The sequence below is a fragment of the Triplophysa dalaica genome, chromosome 15 (assembly GCF_015846415.1).
Source record: "Triplophysa dalaica isolate WHDGS20190420 chromosome 15, ASM1584641v1, whole genome shotgun sequence".
NCBI classification, from domain to species: Eukaryota; Metazoa; Chordata; class Actinopteri; order Cypriniformes; family Nemacheilidae; genus Triplophysa; species Triplophysa dalaica.
In genome coordinates this window covers 11,963,138-11,987,635 of record NC_079556.1, presented here as the reverse complement: position 1 = coordinate 11,987,635, position 24,498 = coordinate 11,963,138, and the positions used below count along the sequence as shown (strand labels likewise).

The following is a 24,498-nucleotide window of genomic DNA, read 5'->3' as shown; positions in this document are numbered from 1 at the left end:
CGCCGTGTTGCTTCAGGGAAAATTTATTTTTAAGAAGCTTCCCAATGGAAACATCGACAAGACTAAGGTTGTTTGCACCTTGTCCAATGCGGAATTGGTTTTTAAAAAAAAACTTTCTCTCAACAGGTAGTGGTCTAGATTTAGTTGAAACCAGTAAATTTGTATTGGCACCTAATGTATTATGGCTCCTGTATGACATATCGCTTGTTGCTCCCTAACTCTCTGTAAATTGCTTTGGATAAAAGCGTCTGCTAAATGACTAAATGTAAATGTACTGTAGGAGCTCTTCAAGTCTCAAGTACCACCTTAACGCAAAGCATCCTTAGCTAATGCGGAAGTAAACACAAGTACATTTTAGTGAACAGAATTTATTTTCATCACCAATTATCATAGAAGAACAGCTTTCTCAAGCAGTTTGTGATGCATTTTGGAAACAGGAGATGAGCCCCTGGTCTAATGCGCCACCAGGCTTGAGAAACCCGTTCTCAAAGACTTACTTTTAGTCATTATTTGGGTAGCACACATATTCTGAATGCCTTCGGCAGAATTCAAATGAGCCATTTTAATCTAGATTAATCTAGATTAATTCCAAGATTAATCTAGATTAAAAAAAAATAATCTATGACCACCACTAATTTACAATCATGTCATTCAAATCCTTGACTGGATTTGTGCCTACACAATGAAGTCAATTTTTTTCAAAACCACAGTCTAACGCAACAACTTTCAGAAGGCCTCAGGTTGCAGATTACTTGCCAAAATCATCTCTGGGTAGTGTGACAGCAGTATTGTCCTTGACTAGCAAACAGTGGGAGTTTAATCAGTGGGGATTGATATTGCGGCTGGAAACTCAGTCGTGCTCCAGTGTTAGAGTACTGTAATCCCACAATCCAACGCTGCATCCGAATCTGGTCCTTAATATGCTGGGCAAACACAGACACACAAACCACAAAGATATTCCATTCAGCTACTCTGTAGTTCCTCTAGCCCGTTGCCAAAACGTTTCCAGTGTTAACAACTTCTCAATCTAGTTTTGTTTTGCGTCAGTTTTGCCAGACTGAGATCTTGTTTTTGAGATGGTAAATTATACCACCCCCAGAAGTTGGTGGCTCCTGGTTCGATGCAGCAAGTTTCAGGGGAAGGTACAAATGAAGAATTCTTGTGATGCTTTTTTTATCAATATATGGAAGTCAAGTTGCCTTCTGTGATCACAAAAATGATAAAACGATAAAGAATTAGGGCTGTAAATAGATAAATAATTTTAATCATTCTAATATTCTAATATTGTTCATAATATAACATTCTAATATTGTTTGCTTTGCAGCTGATGTCTTTATAAAAAAATATATATTTTTCTACTTATCCAATCCATTATAATAAGTGTCCATTTCCTACGTGTATACCTGTTTAAGTTCTCAAACACTTTAAAGTCTTTAATGCTAAATACAGAAAAATCCTCATTAAAGCTACAAAATCACATTGATTTCTTCTTTTCTTTTGACAGCTGTCGCGTTGCGTTGAGCCGTGTTCCACTGCCAGAAGCTGTCAATGTTTTAGGGATGGGTAAAAAATATTTATTCTTCGATTTTAATTAATTTTCAATTTAACGAAACAATATCGATTCGGGAAATCCCGCTGATACAAATAAAACAAAATAAATTCAAATAAAAAGTGGGAGAGGGAGAAAGGATCATGGCAGAAGCCCATGGTAGCCAATGGACCCCAGCGGCAGCGAAATTGAAGTCTAATGTGTGGAGGAACTTTATGTTTAAAGGCAATGACGGCAAATGTGAGGTCGACCAAACAACTGTTGTTTGCAATTTGTGCGCGCAAGAGCTACGATTTTGCAACAAACCTACAAAACCACCTGTCGAGATATCTGGTTGATGCGATTCTGGACAGCAATCGCTAGATGTTGCTTTTGCCTGCAAATTATAGTCAGATTCACCTCGCGCTAAGAAAATAACTGATGCTATAGTAATGATGATTTGCAAGGATTTAAGACCATACGCGATAGTTGAGAACGAGGGATTTCACAATCTAATCAATGTTTTGGAGCCGAGATACGTATGGTGACACGCAAGTACCTCAGTGAAAAGGCAATTCCGAAAAAGTATGCCGAGGTTAAGATCACTGTCGCATCATCTCTCCAGTCAGCAGAAAGAGTTGCCCTTACCTGTGACGGCTGGACCTCCAGGGCAACTGACTGTATGTCACCATATCATGTCATTATATCGCAAGCATATATACTTAAATGTGGATTCCATGCCTGCAAAACTAGCATTTTAATCTAAGTACTGATAATTTATCGATATTGAATCGACTCAAAACTATAAAAATAAGAATCGAATCGCCAATTTGGTCGCAAAACCCAGCCCTAACTTCTATACTGCACGTGTCAATACAACAAATTCAAAGTTTAATAGTTTAAAGGTCTTTATATGAATAAGAGCTTGATTATATAATGTAACGCTAGACAATGATGCAGAAAAACGGATGTTGCGTTAATGGCGTAAAATATTTTTAACTCGTTACTCTGAAAAAGTACATGCGTTAAAGAATGTATATAAAGAATTCAAATGAAAAGAAGACTGTCAGAAAGAATACATTAAGAGGTTTTAAAACACATGCAGGAGTCCCAACAAAACACTCCTTACCAAGGCATCTACTCACTGACTTCTCTGAAAAACACAATCAATCTAATCACAACATCATGTTATATTGCCCAATTACAGTGTTATGTGCATGTTTCTCTAACTGAAATGCAAGTAGAAACAATCACACATTTTAAACAGGCTATTGTATTTAGAGGTGGAATAATTAAAATGTAATTCAATGTTAAATAAATTATTAAATGTAATATAATAAGGTTTCTCGTATCACAATACAGAGTCAATACTTTCTAGTATTATGAAAGGGTTTTTTCACTGTGTAGAGTCTATTGGTTCATTTTGCCCTTCAACAGCATTAAAGAGAAACAAAAACTTGATATGAAACATGCAATTTGCAAGAGATGTCTCATAAAGCCAGTAAGTCTTGATGTTCTACAATATTGTTCTTATTTCTGCTTATGAAAAGAACCGCAATATGTATTGCAATATGACCCAAGTATTATGTTAAATCGTAATTCAGAATCTCTAAATAACAGGTTTGGGGTGGATGTAGTGTGAAAGTAATAGAACCTGGGTCTTCGTGTATAGAACGTATTTAGGGAAAGTTTATTTTTATAAACCCCAATATGTGCAAGGAATATAACGTGTACACACCCGTTCCATACTGTCATTCTGCAACTTATGAAATTGGATCAAATTAACCAATTCAAATTTGACACGTTTTTGTTTGACTTTCTGATTCTTTTCTAATGTTACGGGAGCATGGCTCTAACAACACAAAGGTTGTGAATTCATTTCCCAGTAAATGTTCATAGTACAAAAATCTATAGATTGAATGCACTTTATTAAACGCAAATGTGACTTCTCTTGTTTGGCAAAGAAAAGTCATCCTTGCTAAACACCAGCTCTTGTTTTTTGGCAAGGATAACCAATCCTCTCACACTTGGGTCAAGTAATTTTACATCTTCTGAATAAGAAACCAAGCACTATGCCTTTTTTGTGTCTGACACCGCTAGGACCGCTCGATACATAACATTTTTTGCATCCAGAATAAAAGTTTTGTTTACATTTACTGCATAATGTCTGTGTACTGTGCATATTATTTTGTGCAAATCATATTTAGGAAATATTAACATCTATTTATTTATATTTACCCATCATTTAAATTTTAAATAAATGTCTATTCAATTTCTTTTCTTTTTTTTCTTAAATACATGCATGTATGTGTATGTTTTCATAAATACAAAAAAAATCTACAGTAAATAGACATATACATTTACGTAAACATAAAATTTTATTCTGAGTCCGCTTAATCGCAATTAATCGTTTGAAAGCCTTATATTTTAATGATATCAGACATGCTAATGTCAGTGTCTGCGTGCATGTGTGGAAGAACTTGAAACATGCATCTTTGTAAAATAATCATTCGTTTTTAAATATATTTTAATACACTTCATTAACGTATTGCATATATCAATTATAGCATGTCACACTTTTCTTCAATACCATGCAGCCTAAGACAACAACCTGCTTTAGCCTCATGGAGTTCAGACAAAGAAATGCACCCAGCTGGTGTCAAGCGCAGAAAACATTACCAACATGACATTAACCATCACTGTGAACAAGCTGTAACAAGAGTTTTTCCTGGCTCAAAATGAGGTTGAGGTGGTGCCATCATGATCTTGTACACACATGTAGGCCTACCGTACCTTCACGTGGCTTAACCAAGGTGACTTTGACTGTTCGACATATTAAAAGTTACATTAAAATTAGATGAAAATTACAATTATTAAGTTATATAAAACATTACTTTTATTCAACAAAACAGATTTTTTTATCAAATAAAGCTTTTCTGATCATTTCCAACTAACTCTAGAGCCCACAATAGCCAGCTGAATTAACAAGTCTTCCATCATGCATTCTCTGTGGTTACTTATGCTTCAATGAATAACCTTATATATTCGCTAATGACTGAAAAGTTAAATAGTTTAACTAAATCGGTTCAAATGAGTCATTCGTGTGCGAGTGGTTCTGCACGGAATGTGTGTTCATGCTGGCGAACTCGCTGTGTACAGTATACAATGATTCAACGATCCAACTGCACAGCTAAAGACATTACAATGATGTGCGTTCATGCTGGCGAACTCGCTATGTACAGTATACGATGATTCAACGATCCAACTGCACAGCTAAAGACATTACAATGATGTGCGTTCATGCTGGCGAACTCGCTATGTACAGTATACGATGATTCAACGATCCAACTGCACAGCTAAAGACATTACAATGATGTACGTCATGTCAATTTAAGAAATTTAAAGAATTTAAGTGTACTTTGATGTAAAACAAACAGCTGTGAAACCCAGCTAATTCTTGTTCTGCAACTCTTTTTAGAGCCTCTGTGTACTGATAACGAAACAGCACCTTTACTGTGGCGTAATGCCGCAACTGCAGTTGCAAATGACAGTCTGTTAAATGCTTTCTGAAGACACCCAACAAAATTTTTGTGAGAGTCTGAGGCGGCACGACATTTGATGGAGTCGGCCGCCTCCAATTTCTCTATACAGGAAAAACCTTGTGTAACAGGTAAGAAAAATGTAAAGAGCTGAGTGTCAGTTTGATCTGCGTAAGAGAGAGATTCCTGAGAAAAGAGGGTTTCTTCAGCAGTGAGTGGGGGACGTCTGTGATTAATGTCTGCATTCTATTATCTAAGACGCTACAGTCACTCTGTGTCCAGATAAGACTTGACTTAAATTATTCATCAAGACACGAGCCAACAGAACGCAGGGACGTTCAGATGGGGAAGCATGTTCAAGAGAAGAGATCATTACTAAGACACTTTGGCAGATTCTCTCGCTCACACAGTCTGTTTCGAGCATATGGGGCTTTGGAGCGGTTACTGGTACAGTTTTACCTCACTGTAAGGGGTGTTTCCACAAAATAACACGGTTGTTGTGTTTCGTGTTGTATATTATGAGCGCTCTTGTTCTGTTTATTGAACTTTTTTATGATTGGCTTAAACTGACTCTTTTTGGCTTAAACTGACATTTTTATTGACACTGTTTGTTGAAAATAGCAATCTTTTGACTCTTTATTAAAAATGCAGATTACCTTAAATACTTATTATTACATGGGTTGAACTCAAATAAAATTTTACCAGACAGCTCATGTAATAAGTAACTTTTATACTGTAAACTTACTTATTAGACCAAACCATAATCAAGCTTATAACAAATAATGTTTGCTTATATGGGTGAGATAAAGGATAAGCAAATATGAAAGTATAAAACTGGTAACACTTTCAAATAAGTTTATATTAGTTAACATGAGTTAGTGCTGGGCGGTATACCGGATCAAACTTACGCGCACAGTTGGAAGAAAAAAAAATTGCAGACCGGTAGGGGTGATTACGCAGCTATAAAGTCAGACTCATCTTCTCTATACGCAAGCTTATAAAGTCAGTCGCATCTGCTCTATAGAATGCAAGCTTGCGGGCTCCATACATTTGTTGACAATGTGATTTGCAGCCCGCAACACAGAGCAGCAAGAGTCACGTGAACTAACATGAATAAATGCAGGTCCTGTAGAAGTATTGTTCATTTTAAGTTTATGTTCTTTAATGCATTAACTAATGATAACAAATACAAACATATCGTCAAGTTAATAAAAAAACTCTGATGCACACAAGCACCCCTTAACACTATTTTATTATATTTAAAGGGGTCATATGGCATGATTACGTGTTTTTCTGTGTCTTTGGTGTGTTACAAGCCCATGCATGTATTAGACACGAAAAATTGCAAATATTAAAGTGTCGGAGCAAAATATGCATTCCATCTAAAAAGTGAATGCTCACAGGTCAAAAGACCTGCCCTGAAACGCCTTGTGCAACCACACCCATACAAATCTACGTAAGTTTGTGGTATGGTTTGACTAAGACCGCCCCAATGTATACGCAAGTAAGGTGGTTGTACCAGTCAGTACAACTGCTTTGGAACCTGATGTTGGAAAGAGGCGTTATATTTCCATCACACGCATGCATCACTACACACTGGTTTACTGGCCAATCATAGCACACCTCGCTATGAGGGATGAGCTTTGTAAAAATCTGCGAGTTTTAGAGAGGCCGGGCAAAGAGGAGACACAAACATGCAAGGTATATGGATCCTGTATACATACATATTGCATTACATCTAAAACAAACGATGATATTTGTTCTAGCTGTGTCATATGACCCCTTTAAAGTGAAAATTTTAATTAAAATTTAAAATATTTTTGCAGGTGCCACTTTAAAAGTTCTGTGTAAAATTCAGCTGCATCTAGCGGTGAGGTTGCGAATTGACCCAACAGGTATGATGTCGTCGCGTTTTGCTTCCTTGCCATAAGATATAACACATTTACAAAACTGTAGAGCAGCTTGTCCATTTAGGGCTACTGTAGAAACAACATGGTGAATTCCATGTAAGGGGACCTGTGGTGTATGTTGATAGAAACAGCTCATTCTAAGGTAATATAACAACTATTTATTATGTAAGGTCTTTATACACCTCTGAAGACATGGTTGTGTATATTATATTGCATTTCTGTCAATAGATCCTCCAAAAAAAATGCACACAGCACCTTTAAGAGGTGCGCAAAAAACTAAACCATTAACTATTACACAACAATTAGTTAAGATGCTTGTTATACTGTCACTGCTAGAATAAAAAAATTCAACCACCAAAAATTTGGCAACAAAAAGGCATACACATATATAGGGATGGGTACCGAAACTCGGTACTTTATCGGTCCCGGTGCTGAATTATGAAAGACCGAAGTATCGATAAGCTCTGACGTTAACGGTTCTGCTGTCGGTACTGGATAAATTAAGAAAAACATTTCCTATTTCTTGTTGCTAAATAAACGTACCTAGCATATTTTAACTGACCAACCATTTCTAATATGCGGTAAAATTAAAGACATTTACCTGCATTTTCGTTAATCACAATCTCGCACGCGAAATGTCCGTCAGTCCCACACTACACAGAGCTCGCGCACACACAACATGAAATCGCGAGCACGCGAACAACACGAAAGTTCGCGCTTAATAGAGTGACGATGGCGGAGAGAATCAAACGGTCGAGTGGATGCAGACAATGCTCGTTGCGACAAGTGAAACAAGATTTTTGCTTGAAAGAGCCGAAACACAAACAATCTGACAAAACATCTTTCAAAAGTGATTAATGGGCAGACAGATAAATGCAAAGATTTCGACAACCTAGCTACTAGTTCATCATCCACGTCCTGAGGTACGTAGCCTACCGCCGACATAAACATTGCATAAGGTTTCTTTAAATTAGTATGTAATAATTTAATAAACACACATCACATTAAAGAATAGCCTATATATACATATTTAGAGTTTTTTTTTCTGCAGTAGCCTAAATAAATCTTAAACATAAAAAATGCTTTTACAGTACTGCATTTAAAAAGGATGAATAATGGTAAATTACGCTAAAAAAATTATAAAGCAGAGCTTCCCTAAAAATTAATTTGTAGTGATGAAATACATAAAAAAATGTTTAACATTTTTGTGTGTGTGTACATTGCAAGAGGTTCCAAACCTGTATAACTTTTAAGCCCAAACATGTTACACTGCACAGCCAGGACAAGACCATGATTTGAAATGACATCTGGGCATCTGATAGCAAGGACTTGAATGTATAAAGTGTCTAAGGCATGAACCTGACAGGGCCTGTTGCTGATGCATGTGCATGTGCTACACTACACACATCATCACAAAAGAGAAGAGCTCCAGCCACAACACATAATTGGAATTCCTTTTCTGTATTAAACAACAACAACAACAACAAAACACAAACAAACTTAGGCCCCCATGCATTTTTATTTTAATTCTCTATGAATAATAGGCGGGAATCAGTCATCTTTTACATGCATTAAGATATGTAAGGTCAGTAAAGAATGTTTTAAATAGTGAAAACAACTCCAGCTTTAGTTTTATCTTTCATAAAAAACACAACAAAAAGTACCGATAAGAGTAAAACAACTCCAGCTTTAGTTTTATCTTTCATAAAAAAAACACAACAAAAATTACCGATAAGAGTACCGTTAAAGTACCGGATCGATAAGTGGTACCGATAAAAGTAGTAATACCGTTAAAACCTTAACGACACCCATCCCTACCCATATAAAACATTCCCTTTTATGTTGTCAATCTCTCAGATTCATGGACTTTCCGTTGTGTATTCATGGTTGTATGCTTGTAATTCTGTACAAATGTGTGTATAGAGTGCGACTGACAGTGGAGGGGTGTAATGAGTGTAATGATTAAAGGACGATTAAAACTGCATGAGGATTATCATGCTCATTTTCAGCCTCTGCTGTGCTCACCATCTAATACTGCTGTATTTCAACCCCTGCGTTTGTACATCTGTGTGTGTATGGGTTTGGCTTAACTTGTGAAAATGGCCCATAGTTTTGGAAATCTTCTCACAGAAAACCTCATTAGCCTTGCATTAAATCAAAAAAGTCTATAACACAAACCAGTGTCTGTTAAGGATTCTTAACGGCTTTCGGGACACAAAAGATGGATCATGTGACAAATATATGACCAGCCTTGAACCCCTTTAGAGGTCTATTTAATCAGCAGCATGTCAAATCCAGCATTTGAAGGCCAGGTCACAGGGCATCATGGGACACAGAAGGGTAAAGGTCATTTCTGAATTATTAACAGAAGAACAAAACATGAGGTCACTGAACTAAAAGTGATACTTTGCGAATAATCTCTTGTTGAAAGTGATATATTGTCATACAGAAATGGATCTTGTGAGCATTTGAGCGAATCAATGTCTTCTGAATGCGTAGAATTCAATTTTCATTCACGTTTGAGTTTAGCTCAAACATGCTATTTTTTGCAAATGCCTTTTGTTCTAAAAGGACTAACAATAAAGCACACAAAAACTACAATTTCGATGTGCAACTAAAATTAAATCTTAGTCTATATTATATCTTAGAAACTATATTTTTACAAAAGTACTAAAAGACTTAACAAAAACCACAATCAATTATGAAGCTAACACACCTGCCTGTAAAAATATTGTTTTCCTACAAATACACTTATCATGTTAAAAGAATGTAACAAACTGTCTATGTACAAGTTAAAGACCATCTTTCAGTCATGAGATGACCAGCTAAAAATACAAAAAATACACATTGAGGTACATTCTTTTACAGATACAATCTTTACAATAAAGGTGGAAAACAACGTAAAGACGATTTCTTTAGATTATATATATACGCATATATATGGGGGATTACCCACCATGCATCCAGACATTACACTTAATCTAGTTTGTAGATGTATTTTCAAATGTTTTACTCTCCAACTCAACTCAAATGAAATGTGTGTGTCTGTGATATGATCATCCGTGTGACTGGCTCTATAATGGTCACACAATCCCTGTGAGCATAATGCAATAAACCATCTGCAATGAGTTCACACGCTTTCCACACGCTTTGAGTGCAAGTGGGAAGTGAAGCATAGGCTAGACGATATGGCATAAAAGTCCTGCTGGATCATATTTCCCACCGCTCCAAATCCCCAGCAGGACACAGACACAGAGCCAACACGTTCATGAGCCATTACACATTTATGAATGGAGCTCGTGATGTGGTAATAGAGGCAGGCCTTGGCGCCAACCCTGCTGGAACACACTGCTATGGGACAGGAGAACTGCCAATCGCTATGCAGACCAATGGGAGAGCAGGAATCTCAGCCTTTAAGGACTATATGCAGGTGATAATAACATGCTTATGAAATAATCAAACTGTTTCATGTACATACTATATTTATCATATTACCTTTATTTAACGGCTGAAATACATTATAATAATTTAACATGTCAAACTTTCACCTAAAACAAAAGCTATAATAAAGACAAATATAAATAGTAACAAAAATTTAAGTTGTTCGCATGCAGAATAAAAGTTTGTGTTTACATAATATATGTCTGTGCACTGTTCATATTTATATTGTATTTATAAACACGTACACATACATGTATGTTTAGAAAATATTTGCATTGATATATTAATATATAATTGAAATTATATATAAATGTCTATAAATTTTGGTTATTTTTGAATATGTGTTTTTACTGTACAAGTGTACATACAAAATTAATATGAAACACAATTGTCCTGTGTGATAAATCGGTGAGCAGCCCTACCAAAAACAAAATTAAGAACTATACAAAAGAAGACATGTAAAATATTGCCAAATTAAATAAAGTTTGTCTTTCAACAAAGTCATTAGCTTTAAAAAATAACTGCCATCTTCAAAATCCTCCTCAATGAGGTGCATAAACGCTTACATGTGGCTTTTTAGGTCAAAACAAAAGGCTGACAAACTTCAAAGTGGCATAAATGTAAATACATCACGTTGAAGTAATTTGTCCTCTACATTCCTAAAGTGAAACCCGAGTCCAAAAACACAAGCATAAATCCACAAAAATATCATACACCTCCACACAAAATGGGTTTTCGTATAAACCACTACAAAAAAGCCATACAGTTGATTTTACTTGGTGTTGACGTAATGTATGGGTCAATCTGAGAACACTGACCAGAAAGCTTTGGTTATCAGTGTTCTACGGGGCTGATCTTGTCTGAATTTCCAGCACCTGTGAAATTATACCCCTGTAATTCAATACTGATAGCTTCGAAATGATACCTGGGGGCTGACATCTGAACTATCTTTCATTAAGGCTTATTAATGGCAACTGTTGACGTTCAGCTGAGATTAGATCTTGGCAGAAGCCAATGTCTTTCAAAGACAAGGTCCTCTATTGCCGTTAAGTCTGGCACAAGGATTCCCAATTGCTATTCAACATCTGCCCCTTTACAAGCTGAGGGTGTCGAAAGGTGTTACAGGGGACTGAAGTGCAAACTTAAGAGAAGAAGCAGGTTTGGGTGTGTGTTTGAGTGTTATCAGAAAAACACCACTCACATGGGTGCTAACATGCTCTGACACCACAATGGCAATGAATAACTTCATGTGAAAACAGTGCTCAGAAGGGTACTACGTAGGGCTGGGACAATGTATATAACAATTCACACTACAGTAATTATACCTGTCTAGGGAGATTCTGAAATCTCAAGGGCTTAGATTCTGTGTTTTTTGCACAACTCTCCCGTGAACTACGGCTCTTTGATCAGTAGGTAGTACAGCTCGATCTGAAATCACTACGAGATTGAGTCATTCACAATGCGTATTTGAAAAGCAACACTTTATACTTTATTATCATAAAATACCTGAAAAGGTTTGAAGAACAGCTATAGAATACGACCATTGGCATTTCCTTGAACTACGTGTGTAAATCGTAGTTCTTCTGTGTCCCATATACAGAGTTTCTGACTTTCGGATGTGGCTGCATTTAACCGTAATAAGACTTGCACGATATAGCGTTCCAGCCCTTGCAATATAAATAACAAATCATGACTTGTGACTAATAGGCAATATTTTGAGAATCTAAAAATCTACCAAGATAAACTTCTGTAACTGTTCCATCAAACTTTTTTTATAAAACACTCCAACATCAATGCTTTTCCAATACTGTGATCCCTACCCTGTCTGAAATGACACCCATCGCAATCTAACGCAAATTCGTAAAAAAAATTACAAGGTAGCTGAGTTAAACAGTCTTATTCATATGCTTTAGTAAAAGATCTCATACCTTGGGAACGGTAAAACAGAAACCGTGACCTTTTCCAAATGCACTATACCTTGAAACCGGTATTTGGCCGATGCCAAAATCGTACATTGTTTATTTCATTTACATTGTACGAATTCATATAAGATATAGAATTATAATAGGAGATTGTTACCATGAAACAAAATTACTCATTTCGTGAAATAGATTTTTTGCCATTCCACCCACCCCTAATCTTGTGAATATAGAGTAGGTAGGGCAAGTGCAACTGTAGTAAGGTTGGGTGATGTCCACCAAACTGGAATTGGATGATGTCTTCAGTGAAGCATTGCGACGATGACATTGACCTGCTGCGTTACAAAGTGAGGCGCGTCTAGGCACGAGCTGCGCAGACACATTTTCTTTATACAGCACGAAAAGGGCAGTCATAAATTTAGGCGTGTGTCATCTATACAGTGCGAGTTTCACAGTTGTAAAATGAGACTTGATTGTATTGTGTAGGCCCAACACTAAACTGTAATCTATAAACTAAGCCAATAGGCTAACCATATAATGCTAGGTCATAAGATAACTAAACAACAGTAAAAGCGAGAAATGTTTGATGTGTCAACCTATTGCTTTGGTTATATAATAGTATATAAAACATATAAACTAAAATACAATCGTGGGAAGTAGTGGCAAAATGGTTAGAGATATGGACTTGTAACCCAAACGTTGCAGGTTCGAGACTCGTTACCAGCAGGGATTGTAGGTGGGGGGAGTGAATGATCAGCGCTCTCCTCCATCCTTTCAATACCACGGCTGAGGTGAGACCCTTGAGCAAGGCAACTGCTCCCCAGGCGCCGCAGCAATGGCTGCTCACTGTTCTGGGTGTTTGTTCATGGTTTATGTGTTACTCACTGCTGTGTGTGTGCTCTTGGACAGGTTAAATGCAGAGCACAAATTCCGAGTATGAAACACCATACTTGGCCTCACACATCACATCACTTTGACAATAATAGCCAAGTCATTATAAAACCGCTCAACGACATCAATAACATATTTTTTTGTAGAAATTGTAAACAGGCACCCGTTAAATGTTCTTTAAGGAAATTTGAATCACGTGGGATCCTAAGGTGGTCCCAAGTCTTTCAGAATACAACAGGATTTATCTACATTGAGGTAAAAACTTAAAGCAGTAGTTAGAAATTAACTGGATCATGAAGTGTCTATTACGCAAGATAATGGAGAAATGTGGTCATTATTAGGTGTTAAAAATAGGAGAGCTTAAAGACCAAAAAGCTGTTTTAGAAAAGGAGCATTATATGAATTGTTGATGGCAAAGTCATCTTTTTCCAATAACATGCACAAATAAACTGCACAATAAGACCAGGAACATGTAATAAATCTAAACTGTGTAATTTCTGTGTAACTTCAAACAGGTTTCCAAATCAAATCTGTCTCCTGTTGAAGCCATCACTATTTTACTCCGAGGCGATAAGTTCACTTTCTGTGGATCAGAAAGCAGCAACAACACGAAACAAAAAACTTGCTGATATCCTGTCTTTGAGAAAATACCCGACTTTAGTCTATTCGTTGAAGCACGACAGCTGTTCAGAGGGAGGAAACATAGAGGAGCCGTTTCCACACGGGAGGATCTCTCTGAACATCTCAGACAGACCCTGACAGCTATTGCAGCCGTGAATGTAACTCTGATCTAGAAGCTTTTATTCTACGTGTTATTTCACGTATCAAAGAAAACTCTGAACTATCTACCAATGGACACTATAAAGTGTCCAATTCACATGTGCAAAAACTTCATGACGTCAAAGCTTAATAAGTGAGTGTTGTTAAAACAAACTTCATGCATGTAACCATTTACAACATAACAATAAACATATTAAGTCACTACATGTGCATTATTCTCTTCAGAAAGTGAATTGTTGATAAAACATATTGTAATCTAAGAGAAAAAGTTTAAAAACCTAAAGCCTCCATTATTAGCATTCAACAAAACCTCAGGCTAGAATTCCAAATATGCTCCTTTTTTATCCAACAGTTTTCTCTCTTAAATGTATAGCAGGCTATGGAAGTTACATATAAAACATTCATATTAATAGACAGCACCCTGAATCATGATGTTTGCCTGGAAACCACTTAGAAAATCTGCAAAGTGCATACTCACTTTCAACTACCACCCTAAAAATAAATACGAAATCAAATCAACTCCGAATAGCCCAAAATCAATAGCCTCTAATTCATATTCTGTTTTCAATGCAGTTTTGAATGCCTAGGGTAAAGGCTTTATAGATCTATTTATAGAAAAGCACAATCAATGAACCATTATTACCAAATCTGAACGCCTCCGTTGTGTTTCCGTCTCGCTAATTTGCAACATCTTAAGCGTGGATGCCCCACAGGTCAAAAGGTTTTGGCTTGCCAACGCGTGACTGTTTAAAACCCTCACTCTGTTGCCAATAAGCTTGCTCGCTATTAAGTATGCATGTTCCGTAGTTCTGTGTGCTTGGACCCATTTTCATCTCACTCCAAGGCATCCATACTCCAGCTCCCTCCCTGCCTCCTTCACACACACACATTTACACACACAGAGTTCCTCATCAATAAGCGTGCGCTACCACGAAATGCCCCTACACAGTGAAGGCATGCTAAGCAATCTCCTAGAAGGGCTAGGCGTGACTGTGACTAATGATGGACTACATCAGCTGATGTTAGTATTAGAGAAAAGAGAAAGGGGGGCTTATAATGTCCTCGGGAAAATCCCCCTCACCATCTCAAACATATTTCTCTCGTGGCTGTATGGAGCTTGAAAACGACGCAAATATGAAGTTGGCGACATTTCAGCACTAAAAAGCGATGGACAGCACCCTCGACAAGAAGCTTTGACAGGGGTGTGCGCGCGGGCGCTAATGCATGTGTTTGTGATAGGGGGAGGGGGATTCCCATACTGTTGTATGCCAGTCCCCCTCGCGACAATCATCGCAGAGGCTCGTGCTCGCGGTATAGGTGCACACGAGAAAGGCAGAAACAAGCCGAGAGGAATGTCATGAATACGTGACACACCGCAAACTCACTGACATTTGCATTCAGCCACTGTGTGCATTTCATCACTCATTCCGTCCCGCTCCCGTGGGGCACCAACGGCGATATTTAACGGTAAGGCGTCTGCTTCGTCTCCCGTTAGGCGAAGAAAAAAATTTGGGTGGCGATCAACGGAGACTATTCAAATGCATCGCCTAATGCAAAGCGTGCACATACTTAAAGGCATTATATGTAACCTTGAAAGTCGCTTTTAAAATGCATCGAACACAGCTGGATCTGTTGCACGAGCTGCTGTGGGTGTTATTTATATATATCGCGTTGCATGTGTACAAATAAAGCCTGAAAGCAGCCCCGAAGCTGAGATGCTGCTGTGCAGAAATCCATGTGAAAAAAACACTGCGTTCCGTGACCAACTCCAAATACCAACTCCTATCCATAAACCAGCAATATTCATCTGCCAAACACATCAATACAGCTGAGGAAAGGCATATGTCAGCGATTGGTCGGTTCATTCACATATATACGAGGGTTTTCCGGCGTTCTGCTTTATGTTAGTTGGATGTCTTGCGTACAAGGTATGAATAATTCATCACACAAACTGTTGTCTTGATACTGAGCTTTGCTGCATGACAGACCGAAGGCACATCACAGAAAGCCGGATCCACACATGCACAGATGCGTTACTGAATTACGAAACACACAGAAGAATAAAAGCTCCGCTTTTAAACACCGTCGCCTGCAAACGGAGTCGAGGAACGCGCGCGACAGGCACAAGTCGCTCAGATAGGAATCACCACGCTAACATATCATAACCGGCACGACAGACAGCAACGAGCAACAGCATGAAAAAACACGTGAGGATAAGCGACGAGACGGTAAAGGAGCGGGTGTCATTGCGTATTTACCTGTTAATATTCCAACTCGGAATTGGTGGTCGTGGTTAGTTAAAATCATTCCGTCCGACGCCATGTTTAGCAGCGCTCTCGCCCGCACTGACGAGCCTGAGGAGAGCCGAGACGCGAGCGCGTCGAGCGGAGGGGGCGGAGTCAGGAAGAAGCAGCCGAACCCTGAGTCGCGCTTTGGAACGGGCAGTGTGTTGATGGTATGGTACATGCATGTTGATATTTTTTCGTGTACGGAATTTTGTTAAGAAAGCAGCATGCCATTGCGTTTCAGGTGTCGGGCATCTATAGTATTACTTATGGTTGACGTAATTTATTATTGTTGATTTCACTTTTTTACCTAAATAATTTCAGATGTTTTGTTTATAGGTAAATTATCCATGAGCACTAATCTGCAAAGGGTTATGGCAGGAATGTCCATTTTAATGCATTTTAAACTTTTAATGATTTCACATAAATCAGACTGTCTTTACTCAGCAGCCCTTATATTAATATATTGACATGAAAATAATTACACATTTTCAGATTACTGCAACTGGTCAAAACGTTAAGGGATTTAACCTACACAGCATGTGCAAGGGGTTCTTTAAATCATTGTAGCCTATTTATTAAACATTTTGGCTGTGTAACTACCATCAATAGGGATTTTAGTAGTGTCCGGTTTGCTTTAACACATGTTAGTGTGTTTCATGGATTCACATTAATATAATCATTGGATAGCAGTTGATATAAACACACTGTTCCGTAAAATATAATGCCTAAACGTTGCTTGAATTTTGTAACTAGACACAATCCCAGCAATACTACAGACCCACCTGTTGCTGCACATTTAGAATAGGGCTATCATTTAAACACAGTTATTTTTATATTATAAGGGTACAAATGTTTCTGCAGATACTCTGAAGCCTCAGAGAAAATGAACCAAACGAACGGATGAGTGAAATAATAAAAAGTAATTCAAAAAGTGAATCCAATTTTATGACTTGTCCATAGTGATTTGCCACAAAAAAAGATGAACCGCCCGTCTGCAGCCTGCACTCATTTGTATGTTGTACTGTTCGCATGTTTTTCCCGAGAGTTTTACATGTGATGGTCAGTCACCTTCAGAATCCCTTTATAGAGGGCATTTCAGCTTCCTATCAAGGCCCGATTTTTACAGAAGAAATTAAGGTGTCAGTAAGAGATACATCCTCTGTAAATGAAACCAGGGGAATTGGTACCTGTATCAGAAATTAATTACACACTTTATAGCATCGCAGAAAACCAAGCTCAGATAATGGATTCGGCAATAATAATGGAATAAGGTTCAGTGAAAACACTCCAGCTTTATTAACACGAGCACATGAGCATTATGGGAAATACAATAGAAGGCATTAGGGATGTCCGTTAATAGACGTGATAATGCTATGGTGAAAATTAAAGTAACCCTTTTTTTCCTCCTGACGTTGCAGGGGTCAGGGGAACGATTTACTGGCAACCAGTTTTAACCACCTAACGCCATACAGGAAGTCTGACTTTTCTGGAGTTGAGTGAAAAGTCAGCACTTCGGCACGGGCCTCGTAGGACAACGGCTCTCTGCGGGTCATTATTTAAGCATTCTTAATTGGCAGCGAGCTCAAGCCAACAAAATGAGCGCCTGTTTTCTGCTGGCAGAGCACAAAAACACAGCATAGAAATGCCCTCTTTATCAAGATCCATCTCTTAAATGTCTTAATTTACCATGTACATGACTGCCAACACTAATTGAAGCACCTGAGGCCATGCGGCCCATACATATGTATCATACATACTGTTAAATAACAGGGGGATTTTTAAATATATCACATAAAAGCCAAGGTGATAATTTATTGCATTCGATCGATGTTTGTTCTGGCTCTGACATCACACAAGAGCCAGTGAAAGGCACAATAATTGAGATTCGCCAGGTATTGCTCTTTTACTCTATTATTAACTATCTAAAGCCATATGACCATACTGTGGTCTATGCGTCTACTGCAATGACTAGAAGTGGCATGAAAATTTCAGAAGAAAACCTTAGCACATGCAAAAGCGGCTGCTCTCTTACTCACACATATGCGAACAGAATTTTAACCAACCTGGCAACTTCCTTCAAGATCACGCCGCTCTTCAATTCTTTCACCTCCCCCATCCTCTCAGCCTCGCTCTTGAATACATTTCCATGGTAAGAAAATGGTTTAAGCTGGTTAGTTCTGGTTTGGTTGTTCTGATGGAAATTATAATTTTGACCAGCTTCAAAAAGCAAAAGCTTTTTCTAGCCAAGAAACACTCAACTGGACAGGAGGGGTCAATCCGGAGACATGTAAAGGCAACCTACTTCTTGTTTAGTTTTTTGTCTTGGTTTCCGGCTGTGTAATCTGACATATCGCTGCAATAATTTTGAAACCTTGTATCTCCATATTTCGTGATTTTTATTTGTTACCATTTCAATTTATGCAATGTTTTTTCCATTTCCTTAAAAACAGTAAAATGCTACAGCCGAGGTTTTGGAAGGACAGCGACGATATATTTGAATAGACAGAGTTGAGATGAATTCAATTAACAGTTAAATACAGAATTTATGTCCTTTCAAGTGTAATAAAAACTGTTTCTTGGATAAAACACAACGTGTGCTGTCTAAACTGTAACAACTTGGTTCCTCTTCGACTCAGTTGTGAATCATAAACCGAGACGATGCACTGGATTTAGGACTGGTGAGCGCTGTTTTAACAGGAAGGCTATTCATGTACATAACCCCAGTCCCAATTTCCAGCAGGCACCACTCATATATTTCAAGAGGTAAAAGAGGAGGGTCGTGTGGTTACAGAGATTGAAATACATTCATTAACTTTTCCCTTTTTGCTAATATAAGCCTTTTAACGCCACGCATCTCTGAAATTTACATTTAAATTAAATTGACTAGGGGCCAGATGAGAAGGCACCCCAGACACGGCCCCGGGGTGACTGTTATTTACCGATCTGCCATCCTCGCTGGTCAGTCTCCACCGCATGTCCCTCCACCCCTTTCTCATTCCCCCTTTGCATGATGGGAAAGACATCCTCTCATTGCTCAAGCTTTCAAAACTTCCTGTCAAAGGACTTGAGAGGGCTAAGGCTGGTAGATGTCCACAATGACAGCTCATGAAAGAACAGGGCATGTCTGAAGTGAGCTGGATGACACTGATGTAGGAGCGTGTGTGCGTGCAGAGGTGAGTACGATGTGGGTGGGTCATGGCGGGGGCAAACAGAAAGGTCACATCTTCATTACTGTCTTCTCCCTTACACGTGCACATGCACACCCAAGCTTTTCAGTTCACCCTGCTAATTCCGCAGGACAGAACCGAAGGTTAACTTCAATGAGAATCGATAACCCATTTATGCTAATGTCAGCATAATGTGTATTTCCAGCGAGTGTGTCCTAACTGAGTTTGTGCCCCGGCCTCACCAAACAGCTCGAGTGAGCGAAATGCACTCTAGATCCATTTTTCATCTTAGCGTGTTTCAGTTTAGCATCTTTCCACTGCGATTTCTTTGTAATTGGATTTCAGATGTATTACAGCCAGCAAGACAAACAGCCATCGCTGGACATTCTCTGACCGCAAAAAGGCGAGGTTTAGGTTCATCTGAATTAATTTTTGCCATCGATTCGTCTTGGCGGGGAAATGTAAAGGGGGAGGGGTAATGATGGAGCCAGTGGCCATCACCATCCTGCTGAGTAACAACATATCATTTTCATATGAGCCGCAACAATGATCGTAATTTTAATCAAGCCACAAGGATGTGCAGCAACTCGATAACTAAATCAGCAGATCCCTGTTAAAGTGCTCAGATCTTCTCAGTGTAGTTCATTAGCGTTTAATTTAAAATCACACTGAATCCATGTGACCGATGCAGTACTTTTAATCATTTTTGTTGGGTATAAAAGGTTTCTTAGAAACTCAGGACCGCAATCAGATATTGTCAGATTAGTGGTGAACTACTAATGACACTTTTCTGGTTCCACCTATAGCACAATGTAACACTTTTTTTTAAAGTTGTGTTTCTTTATGCAGTTTAACATGCTGAGTACAAAAAATAACAATTCCCATTAACAGTAGGCCTACTCACAAAGAAACGAAAAAATATTTTCGCAAATTTATACATTTCGGTATCGTTACACAGAAATTACATACTGGCAAAACACTGAGCTCAAAACAACAGTGTAACAAAACAGTTACTAAAAGTGAGTCTTCCAAAACTCAACAGAGGTGTACATTTGATCATTTTTGTCTTTTATGACTAATACTGTCCTCACGAACCAAGGTCCAGAGTTTTGTTTATTTGCAATATATTGATATGAATCTATTAATGACATAAACTCAAAATTTACTTGAGCTAAATATAGGCTAAAACATTGATGCATCATTTTTTCTATAAATATGCTTGCAGGGGTCACCATTTCTATTTGGCATCCCCTTGACTCTGTATGACTGATCAATAAAGATATCCAGTTCATTTATATTCTGTGTCCCTAAAGACCCATGACCCTCTGATTCACCCTTCGAGACAATACCCTGTGACCCTCTAAAACAAACAGGGGACAGCTGAAAAACTCTGCTATATAATATATAATATAACTCATTATTCAATTCTCAACAATTATATGTGTCTATTTTTTGAAACCCACCGCTGAATGTTTCTCATATGAGGCCCACCTCTCACCTCCATCCAGAGAGCATTCGTGCAAATGCACAATTAAAACGATCCATTACCCTTTAAGAATGCAAAACTTTCATCCTGTTATCATGATTAATTTGTAACATACTGTTTGGGGTCTGTTTAGACGACTCCTGTCATGACAAAGGAAAATCAAACTAATGCAGACAGTGTGTTAGTTGAAAAATGAAATAAAAAAGTTGATAGAAGATACATTCTATGTAATAACTATGTATAAAGAGAATTGAAGCGTAGCTTTCAGGTCAAAACGCATATACATTGGGTCCGGAAACTGATGAATTCTACTATTGTAAAGTGTCAGCTCATGAATATTCAGAGAGTGTTTGCGTTGCGTCGAAACCGTCCAATGGCTGAGCCTTTGATTATAAATATTCATAATCTCGCAGCTTGCGAGACATTTAAAGGTGCGTTTTGCATAAGCGCCAACTACCGTTAATAAAACATGTATTAAACATTACTCTTATATTACCATATCGGTATTATTCCTTACGAAAATCAACCATAGATTAAGTAAGTCATAGTGGTTTCATTTAGTTTCATTTGCAACAAAACCAGTAATCATTTACCATGATCCTGTAGCCAAACTATACACACAAAAACGAGGTTATTTTGTGTTCATTTTACTCTAAGGAATTACTAGGGCGAATTTACACATCACTGGTCTGTGCTGTGCTCAACATACAGACCTGCGGACTCAAACTGAATTGCATTGCTTTGGTGCCCTGAACGATTAAAAGTGTCCAGTAGATGGCAGCAGCGTTCTTATGAAAGGTGCTGGTGGGCCTGAACTCAGCATCCTTGTTTATTCCACTCAATTATGATCACATGTTATTGTGTTGTTTGGCCACTATTTTGGCACATCTTATTGTTAATCGTGGCACAAGTGCAAAATAAAAAAAGGACGCTATCATAAATAAACCCTTGGGTATACGCAAAAAAGCACCTCTTAAAGGCAAATGGGCCAGAACTAGTGTTATTTCTAAGATTATGGTGGCAGAAAGGCATTGACAAATGTAAGTGCGATGATCAGCCATCCTTGAATAACACACACTCTTAAGTTTTGTATGAAATTGAGAGAACAGAAATGAAACAAACCTCTGTTGTCTCAGAACTTGGATCAGGTGGTGTCATCTCCACCTCAACCCACCGAGCTCAAGGAGCACTATATTTGACAACCAAGGTGTCGGAATGGTCCCACAGCCCCACTGTCTATTCCACTTTCCTGTAGTCTCATGTGGTACTGAAATATGTTCTATAAATCCAGCCGGCATCATTCAAGCTTGTTAAACCGACACCTGGTCCTTTACACACAGCCTACAGCTTTCTTAAACCTTGAAAGGAATAGTTCCTTCTAAAAATCAAAACCCTGTGATTTACTCGTTCGCATGTTTAAAACTTGAAAACTTAAAAATGATTTTATTTCGTCTGTGGATGGCAGGAGTTTTTCAGTATAATGTCCAGGTGGCTCTTTTAAATGCAATGTAAGCGCATGGCGACCACAGCTGGCATGCAAAAATTTCATCGCAACACTTTCAATCCATTGCATATTACATTTCAGTCTGTTTCTCACACAAACATATTCCTTCAGAAGACATGAGATGTAGTGCAAGAGTAGTGGAGTCTAATTTTCATGATGCTTTATGATGAATTCTGGAGCTTGACATCTCCGGGTCTCTATCCACTTCCATTATATGGAAGAGAGCAGACAAACATGCACATTTGATACGTGTACCAAACAGAATAAATTTGTCTGAAATTTAAAAGAACTTCATTTTTGAATGAACTTTTTCTTTAAATACACACAGCCATACGGTGTCGCAACAGGGAAAAGGAAAAGATGGAGGGGTTATGAAGGCAGCCAAAGAGACAAGAAGGTCAAAACAGGATTTCACCAGCTTAGCACAGAAAAGTGCTTGTCAGGCCAAGCGAATGCTAGCGAAGAGAGGAACCTAAATTCTAGTGAGACAGATAAGAGACCTGTGATCTGTGAGCCGTGGAAAACATCTAACCTCAACTCCCTACTTGCATGAGAGCTCGTTCTCATGTCTAGATTTATAGCTTTGCATAAATGTAATGCAATATACTCACAGGGTCATAAAATCTAGGTGGATTAGACATGCAGAAAGGCCTCATATCACACAATGTGCTAAAGGCTGTTAAAACACACCCCTCTGATCGTGATTATTGCATTACCTAGAAAATCTGCTGTACTGAGGTAAGCACTGCAATTATGAACACTGCATCTCTGTGTGATTCCAATTATCACTTAACGTGTAATCTCTCTCTCTCTCTCACTTTCAGAATTTTAACAGGGAAGAGCAAAGGAGGGTAGGATAATGATAAGAACTACATTTTTACATTTTCAGTGTGTGCGAAACTCATCGTCATGATGCTGGTGGTGGTTACCAGGGCTCTGGTAGACGGTTGCTATGGTGTTCCGTGTAGGTGGTTGTCTACTGGCACAACCAAGTCTTTCAGTCTGGCGGTGGCACCTTTATGTGGCTTGGGTTTCTCCTTCAGTGGAAATCAATGTGATTTTTTTCTCATATTTTATTGTCCACAGGGCAAAATCTGGAGTCTGATCATTTAGAAAAATAATAGCACACTTCAATCCACATTGCACATTGTTTGATTAATGTCTGTAGCACAAACAGTATGGAATGAGTTACGTGACAAAGTTTGATACATTGGGCCAGGGATTTGTTCAGATCCCTTACCGTTAGAATGAGCACTAGTACACAAGTACAAAAAGTGTAAGAAAATATTTGCTTATAATGAGAAGAAGACGTATTTGTGCGTAATTCACCATGTATTACTTGCATCGAAATGTTTAAGACTGACAGCATGAACACTGAAATTGATCATTTATTACAGCATTTATCACATGAAAACTGTGATAAAAATGACGGTTATTAAATGATTTTTTGTTACTTTTCCCAAATGCATGTACAAATATTACTGTTGTATTTCTTAAATATGAACTTGTTTTCTTTGCAGTATTTGAGGTCAAAAAAAAATACAGAGCATCTTTTCTTATATTCTGAGCTGTTTCTCCAGTTTTTTTTTTTAATAAATGCAAAGAGAAACAATATTTTTATTTGAAATTGAGGTCACAGAACGAAACAAAAATGATCGTTTGACCTAAATAGTAAATTCAACAAATCTGAAAATAATTTGAAATATGTTCATCTAATTTTTTCTGTGGCTGGGTGGATGTCCATCACTTGTTTGTTCTTCCGTCTTCTTCAGACTGAAATAGCAGCTGAGGGACCTTTAGTTCCTGTGTGTAGAAAAATAAGCCAATTACGCTTCAAAGCAAAAAGAAACACACCCCTAAGGGTTTCTCCTGGCGTTTTTTCATCTGTGCTGTTTTTATATGTCTTTTATCACATTTCAACTATTGTGTTCTGTTCCCCCTTAGGTATGAAGAATGTGAACACACACACACACACTTGTTCAAAAATGTCTCATGGTCTTCTAAAACCCTCAAACATAAACAAGACAGCTTGACTGTAATGTGTC

At 38.0% G+C, this 24,498-nt stretch overlaps 1 protein-coding gene across 10 annotated transcripts in view; it reads right to left on the bottom strand.

Annotated features, from left to right (window-relative positions):
• gphna (gephyrin a) overlaps positions 1-16,371 on the bottom strand; it is a 79,013-nt gene extending 62,642 nt beyond the window's left edge. For all 10 annotated transcript variants that reach the window (XM_056767589.1, XM_056767593.1, XM_056767591.1 and 7 more), the window contains exon 1: positions 16,267-16,371. In XM_056767589.1, coding sequence (XP_056623567.1) covers positions 16,267-16,330 — 64 coding nt within the window. In that variant the 5' untranslated portion in view covers positions 16,331-16,371. The remainder of the gene's footprint in view (positions 1-16,266) is intronic.
• Positions 16,372-24,498: the final 8,127 nt, after the last annotated feature.